We start from the raw sequence: 8,379 nt of genomic DNA, 5'->3' as shown, positions 1-8,379 counted from the left end.
GCGGAGACCGTTAATTTACGGTAGTATTGTATGGGGCGCCAAGTGTCGCATGGCCTATTTATTTACGGAAGCAGTCACTTCGTCGACGAGCCATGCAGTCATATGAATTGAAAGGAAAACAAATTGTGATCTTTTCAAAAAAAAAAAACAAAAAAAAATCAAAATCAAAATACACGATGGAGATACCAACAAGCTATAAGTCATCAAAACTGAACGTGGAAGTAAAGCATGCTAATCTCGGTAAACATAGTTACGAATTACGGTCACACATTCACAATTTAAGATTTATGCTCAATGATCCTCGCTACTTAATCACTGTTTATGTTGTTTACAAAGGCAAAATGTAACTAGGCACACATAGCCTTCAGTTACTGGTTTGTTTGTTTGTTTGTTTGTTTGTTTTTACTTTCGACCCCAATCTTGGCCGATCCTCTACTGTTTTTTTTTTTTTTTTTTTTTTTGCCGTTTTATTTTTTCTGTTTCTTTTTCAGATAAAACCATGGCAACGTTTCATCAAATCAGCAGCCAGAATCTGGAGTGTCCTGTCTGTCTGACACTTTTCAACCAACCCAAATTACTGACATGTTCGCACACCTTCTGCAAGGACTGCCTGGAATGTATCTTACAAACCCAGCCCGGTCAACACACCATAACATGCCCCCTGTGTATGAAAGGAACGTCCGTACCCAGCGGAGATGTGAGCAGGTTACAAACAAACGTACCGTTAAATTCTTTAGTAGACGAAGTGAAAACACGAGAGTGTAATACTATGAACACTACGTCTGCAGGGAAGACCAAGAGTCCAACATGTACAGTTTGTGACACGGAAGAAAAACCGCCGGCTGTGTCCTACTGTCAGGAGTGTGGTAAAAATATGTGCGAACCCTGTGAGGTTAAACATTCGAGCTGGACACCCTTCGCAAACCATGCAGTGGTGCCCATGAAGGGGCATGGAATGGTAGAGGTATCTACCCATAAGGAGAAAGTAATGGAAAATATCAAAGACTTCAAGAAAAGAATTGATTTAAAGAAAACAACCACTGAAAAATACATCGAGTCCATAGAGTCACAGCGTAAGATTATGTCGGATTTTATGAAAAACCTCAATGATGACATCGACAAGACTTACGATGAATGCATTGAAATATTGTCACAGAGAAAAAAAGCGCTGAATTGTCAAGTAGAAAGATGGTTTGAAAAATATGAGAAAGAATTACAAGTCATGGAAGAAGAGAGTCGCGAAAAAATCAGTCACATAAACACTTTGGAAGAGTTGATAGGTGATAATATGAAGGTACCCCCAGGAAAAGACACCTTGCTTGCACACGACACGCTGTATGCGGACTTGCAAAGCATTCTGGGACAAGATGATCCTGACGACCAATCACCGAGAAGTGTGGCTGAACGAGCTCGGAAGATTTCATTCCGAAAACACGTGAAAGTCAACGAACTTTGTCTTGGAGATTTCGAAGGTTATTCTTGGGATCTGAAAGCAGAAGCACAGCTGAAATCTCCAATGTCATGTGACTTCCTTGAAGACAGCACAAGCTGTATGACTGCTGAACCAGACGGTAGGATGGCGGTGGGAATGTGCGAAGGTGGAATCTTGCTCTACTCTCCAAATGGCGAGTTACAGGAGACGGTGCTGAAGGATGTCAAGATTGCAAGAATTGGATTCCTGTCTGATGGTCGATGTGTCGTACTTGATTCACACAAAAAGATGTCACTGTACACTCAACAATGGGAAAAGCTCAGAGTCAAGTTCCAAACGAGTCCTTTGATTTTCTTAATCACTGTTGATGGAGAAGATAATATCTATGTTGGTTTTCTGTTTTCAAACAAGATCCAGGTATTTACTCCACTTGGCGGTAAGGCAGTCAGGGAAATGCTCTGTGATGGACATGCACCTTCACAAATGTTCTCTTTTCAGACAGCGGGAAACCTGATAGTGAATGATGGGAAGAATATCGTGTGCCTTGATAGTAGGGGGAAGAAGGAAAATGCCATAGTGATGAAGAAGGGTGCGTATGCCTACCCAGCTGTTTGTCGAGATGATTCGGTCATCGTAGCCTGGGTGCAGCACGAGGAGGGTCTCCTCAGTATCGATCGATACACGAGAGATTTGCAGCACGCGCACAATATCGTCACTGATTTTCAACTGTGTAAACAACGCAACACATCCTGTTGCTATCTCCAAGAGTTCCAGAGTGGTGAGATAGCTTTCTGCAACGTGAATAAACTCTATATATTTCGTTGGAATAAGCTGTTACAATAACCTTTGATTTTCTTCTTCTCCTTTTGGAAATTCATGCGAAAATATTATTTTGAATACTTAACCTTTTTTCTGCAAATGTTATCCTTTGATTGTACCTTTACATTAATTTTCTTTATCGTTAATGTACAATGTAATTTGTATCAAATAATTGTCAATATTTTTTATTCATCAAATGTATTAAAAGTTTTCTTCCAAAATGCTATGATTTGTACAAAAGAAAAATATATTTGTATATTAAGTTTGTCATTAAATTGCAGAAATAGATAAATTTCAAAATAAATATCGAATAAAAAAATATAAGAAATACTGCTTCAACGTACTATAGGCTTCTCCGTTTCTAGTGCTTCACTAGTATTTATAATTCACAATATTCAGGTTCCATCAATATTCCAAAAAGTTTACATTAAGAGGAGAGTATACCCTAATGTATACATGTATTAAGTGATTGAGTAAATACAGCAATATCAACAGAACCCATCAGTAAAGTTAAAGGAAAATCGGACAACACCTTTAAGAGTTATGACTTTTAGAATTTTCAGTTCGCCCTCGTTAGATGAAAAGAATAGAACTGATGACGTCAATGCAGAACAACGATATTAAGAAAATTCAAAGAGAATTCCATATTTTGTTTGTATTTTTCAGTAGCATAATGAGAGAGCACTTGACTTACCTCTCTTAGAACGCAGGTTGATTATACCTTTAAACTTGTGTTGGCAACAAGTCGAGGAAATGTGTACTTTTGATTTTTTTTTAAATCGATTTCGCATAATCGATATATTTATATTTTCAAGGAGGCATAAACGTCGCATTTGCCCCCGGAGTCGAAATACATCCACTTTCCGGCGATCATCAACAAAATTGCGATGAAAAGTATACCTAAAACAATGTGAACTTATTGATAAACCAATAATTCTCCTGACTGGAGTGAAAATTTACTAGCTCTACTTCTATGTCAGGCATTCACCGGGGTGATACCTATCTCACTGCGGTTCTGTCATATTTAGCTCATTAGACCAGTTAACTGTCTTTTATATTTATCTCATACTTGTCCGACACACCAATACCCAGTACATTAAAAAACTGATTCTAAGCAGTTCAATGCATTTGCAAGGGGCAGATACATTATGCCGTTGCTACGTTCCCAAATGAATATTGATTCCAGTACATTAATCAACTGACCAGTATGTCCTCAGTCATAAATGAAAGGAAATAAAAAGAAAATAAACACTTGCATCAGTAGCGAGTTTTGAAGCTGATTAAGGAAGTCGCAATTTCTGTGCTGATCTTTACTTTTATGTCTTGAAAAGCTCTTTTGGATAACGAGCTTGGAAAGTAATTAAAAACAAACATCGAGAGTGCACTCGGAAGAAAGATAAAAAGAAATTAACTGTATGTGATGTTGCAAGACCGTCCAATTGAAAAAAGTTTTATGTGAACAATCATGTAATGTTGCTAATGCAAGAATTTAAAGGGGGCTTAAAGTGAAGAGTTTGTTTGCAAAAACCGATAAGTCCACATGTGCCAAATGGAGATATTTGCGATTAAAGGTCAAGAAAAATAAAGAGAATAATAAGAAAAGTTTTGCTTCTTTTGATCATAACTTCAAAAATATACCTTTATAATGTAGTGACCAATATATCATTTAAAAGTTATTATTTTGTACATTATGACAGAGATCGTACTTCAAAATCTACAAAAATGGACTTATTGGTTTTTTGCAAACAAACCCTTCAAGTGTTGCAGTGAAAGATGATAATCAGTAATTGGGAGATTTAAATTGTCTGCCAATTATGTGAGGTTTTCGTCTCTCTTGCTGCAGTGATGCGTTATAGCGGAGGCACGCCAGTTGCCGTGGCGAGATGTAGAATCAATTCTTCTTTTTCACTGTTTGTATATTGTTTGTAATTTGATTTGTTCTTTTAGGGACCCGTATTCGTATCAATTGCATTATATCCCTCGCTTTGGAATTATCACGCGTATCTTCTACATACAACTGTATATATTTACAAGTTGATTTGAAATATAATAGATATATACTTTTTTATCATGTTACATAGGTTTTTAACCAATAACAGAGCCCTGAGGAAGACAGGCAGTTAGTTTGCTTTTATGATTTGCATGATTGTGTCGCTTGAGTTATTTCATTTTTGATAAGTTATATATCACCGGTCTAGCAATCCGGAAGTCTTGACGGGTTCGAATAAAAGTTTTCAATACATAATTATGATGTCTGTCTGTCTTATGCTGTATGTATTTTACTTTCTGCTGATCAGACCTCTCTGTATAAAGATTTGCAAAAAGTAGGAAACATAGATAAATGAACAAAAGTAAACTAATTTTTATCAATAAATGAATCCTATTTTATCTTGTCATATTATCATGTTATGTGGTGTTTCTCTCGGTTGCTCTGGAGTGTGTCGGTGTATGTTCAAATAAAGCCCTCAAACTGTTTCGATCACTTGGACTTATGAGACCAGTCTGGGAAACTAAACATTTTAAAACACCGTATAGTCTGATCGTCTCAAACCAGATTAATGAGCATACGACTGTAGCATAATAATAATAATTTCGAATAGGCCAATTCATGAATATTTTTACATTTTTGAATTTTTAATTTTGACAAATGTTGTCCCACGTGAGCAGAAGGGTTTCTGAGCCTTGCCAGATATAGCAGCAATCAATGCATGTATACTGTATAATTAAAGCGACCAAGGAAAAATAAAAAAATTAGCATGTGTGGCGCCCTCATTAGGTGATTGTTGTATCGCCGAGACACACTGACTATCAAAAAATGCATCAAGCTGTATGATTGTTATTCAGAATAATATGCTGTTTGGCCTTTTACTTGTGATGACATGTGACAATTTTTTTTTTTGCACGAAAATTAACACATCTTTAACACTTCGTTTATGAGAATAAAGAACTTGGGCAAAGCCAAATTTTCCTCATACGCTTTGGTTCATTTTCCATTCTTTTATTCCCATTCAGGTAGTCATCATGCAAATTATCATAACAAAACATTAAAACAGAACAAAACATCGTTGAAGGAATGGAAAGAAATCAAAACCTATAAACGTATCTATTACTCAAAGATTGTTTATACGTATTATATTGAGTAGGGATCGAACGTAAGAATTTATAGAAAGTCTGGAAAAGTTCCCATTCCAAGCACTTTTGCCTACAAGAAAGTTCAAGCAAAACTTTGAAAACTTCACAACCCCATCTGAGCCAAAAATTATCAGAAGGCTAAAAAAATATTGTCCTCATATCACATTTAATATAATGTGGCGGTAGCAAAGAAACCCGACTGTACCAACTGTGCATCCTATATAGGTCTCTCTGAAACAACACCTAAAGGACCCTAAGACATTACGTGACATTCATGTGTATCTTTATCTGAACACCTACTGGTTGAAGTCACTCGGTAAGTTGCTATGAATTGAAAGGAATGGGCATATTCCAGATGACTGAAGACTAAAACCTAAGCAAAACATCAAATTGAATCAGAAAGAAACATGAAATAATGGACTGTTTAAATATGGAAGTTTCAAATTCCCACATGCTGTCGAGGTATCGGTGACAGTTAGTAAAGATCGTGTCATGACATCATGAAATGCTTTCGCATACATCGTCACTGTTGTGTCTTATCCGACATCATAAAATGCTAAAACAGATTCTTATCAAATGATTGGCTGAGAGCGTACATGTGATAAGGAGGACATTTCATCGAGCGTTTTGTCAGATATTTTTGTTGAAAATTTTGCTCTCTAATCAGATGCAAGGATTTCAGTAGCTTGAAATAGTTTGTCAGAAAAAAAAAATCAGACAAAATGCTTTATGAAATGCCCCCTAGTATTCATTTTGCTCCTGGATATTGCCTTATACGTAATTTTGCTTAAGAATAATGGCCTGCCATGACTAGAGTATTATGACCGGTCATAAGCACTTTCATGTCGATTATTGATGAGGTATACACGTACACTGTACACTGCTGTATACGTGTATATACTATCACCCAAAAGAGGGCGGTATATTGAAAATTCCAGAGCGGGTTGATACCCTCTGGAAAATTCATATCAGGGGATAGAGTAGTAAACTTGGGCAGTTTTGTACTATACGTAACATGACATTGTACTACCCGCCGGTTGTGTAATGTATTCAGATTTTATACCTGTTTTTTTTTTTATTATTATTTCACAAAAGCCTCTACTGCCCTTAACTACTACAAAGCTTGCCGGAGGTTTGTCCTATGCAGGGGCGGCGCAGCCGTGGGAGCCGTGGGGGCTCGGGCCCCCACACTTTCTGTGCACCACAAAGGAATACATAAGGTGTCATCACTAATGGGCCCCCACACTTTTTTCAACCCGGAAGTACGTAAGAGGCACTACAATGGGACAATGGGAGGGGAGAGAATGAGCTGAGGACCTTTTTTTTTTTTTTTTTTTTTTTTTTTTTTTTTTTTTTTTTTTGCTTGTTAGCTCAAGACCCGGAAGTGACTGGACGGGGACGGGGAGAGATGAGCTGAGGACCTTTTTTTTTTTTTTTTTTTTTTTTTTGCATGTCACCTCAAGAAACCCGGAAGTGGGCCCCCACACTTTTGAAAACAGTGCGCCGGCCCTGCTATGATACCTACATGTAACAACTAGGTGAATAAATTGCTTCTTTACCAGACATTCCTAATAGGAAAATCCATGGACTGTGATACATTACAGAAACGATCTATTTCATGCCCCTAATTTCTGCCAGTCAGAACCGAGGTTTCGCCCTTAATGAGGAATATGGAACACACACTTTCGGGACTGAGAAGAGTGGCAATGATTTTGTATCTCTTAAGCCCCCACACAGTAGGAATCGGAGTTTTAATATGTGTGAATTAATTCGTCCATTATACCTCTTTAACCCTCTGGACATGAACAGAAAATACCATAGTATTGTACACACTGTCTAAAGTCCTTCTTTTTTTGCAAGAAGTATTCTTTTCAGTCTCCCATCATTACTTTGTAACATTGTGGGTTCTACACTATATATTACATTGTCTTGTATGATAATGATATTATTGTTATATTGTATCATATTATATTGTATCACATTGTATTTCAAATATATTATATCATATCATATTATATTATATTATATAAAATAGCATACATACTTATGATACAGGCCGGCAGTGCACGACAAAAGTTATAGTGCACGTAAAATATAACGATTGCAGACGATAACCCACTATCGATTTGATATCGGTTTTTGCTCCCTCATTTTAATCATCGAGTACTTGAATCCCGCACCTTATCAACGCGATTGCGCCGCAACCGCGATATGCTTTGCTCGATATTATCGTTATTCTCAATTCTCGCAGGCTGGCTATGCCAGCAACTTATCTGTGTACTAGGTTGTGTGGGACTAGACTTTCAGCGGTAGATTTAAACATGGAAGCTGAAATGAACAGTAGGTTCGCTACTTTTAGAGAGACTGATCTATATAAACAGTATCTTAGACAATAAGGACACAAAGGATGCCATCAAATACGCCCTACGAATTTTGGACTCCTACTGTTCTGAAAAAGGAATCAATCCGACGGATATTACTGAGCAAGTCAACCCAAGATTTGTGCCGCTTTCTCCGTACATTCTACGCGGAAATGCGCCGTGGAAATGGGCAGCGTGTGGTGTGTACAGTATACGCTAAGCGCTCTTTGATCACGCTACGCTATGAACTTTACTGCGACATTCACAACACACTCTCGGAATCCGCATGTGCAGCAATGGGGCCTGGCACGAGCCTTGTGTTTAAATCCAGTAGATCCCTAATCCTACAAAACATCATCTAGTCCTGGTCCTGGACCCACAGTGCAGTAAGTAGGGCGTCTAACGTGTTACTGTTAGTGTTACTGTTAGATCCATGGTAGACCTATTGTAGGGTCAAGTGTTAACTAGCTCTGTCGCTCGTATATAAAGTGACGTACAGTACAGTGTACGTAGATCTAGTATAAAAACGTTAGGCCAGGGCCCCTAGGGCCCTAGACCTAACCTATCGTAGGGCCTAGAAAACGTTAGATATAACCACGTAGACCCTAGACTCTATAGTTGAATTTGGATCTTCAG

At 37.7% G+C, this 8,379-nt stretch overlaps 1 protein-coding gene across 1 annotated transcript; it reads left to right on the top strand.

Annotated features, from left to right (window-relative positions):
* The first annotated feature begins 499 nt into the window (after positions 1-499).
* Positions 500-2,287, top strand: LOC139719501 (uncharacterized). Its single transcript, XM_071630919.1, has one exon. The coding sequence runs from the start codon at positions 500-502 to the stop codon at positions 2,273-2,275; it is 1,776 nt and encodes a 591-aa protein (XP_071487020.1). The 3' UTR covers positions 2,276-2,287.
* Positions 2,288-8,379: the final 6,092 nt, after the last annotated feature.

Source organism: Diadema antillarum, unplaced genomic scaffold (genome assembly GCF_040938485.1).
Source record: "Diadema antillarum isolate AM-2024a unplaced genomic scaffold, OU_Dant_1.0 scf00000111, whole genome shotgun sequence".
In the NCBI taxonomy this organism is placed as follows: domain Eukaryota; kingdom Metazoa; phylum Echinodermata; class Echinoidea; order Diadematoida; family Diadematidae; genus Diadema; species Diadema antillarum.
The sequence above is the reverse complement of the archived record's forward strand: the minus strand, read 5'-3'. Positions and strand labels throughout refer to the sequence as shown.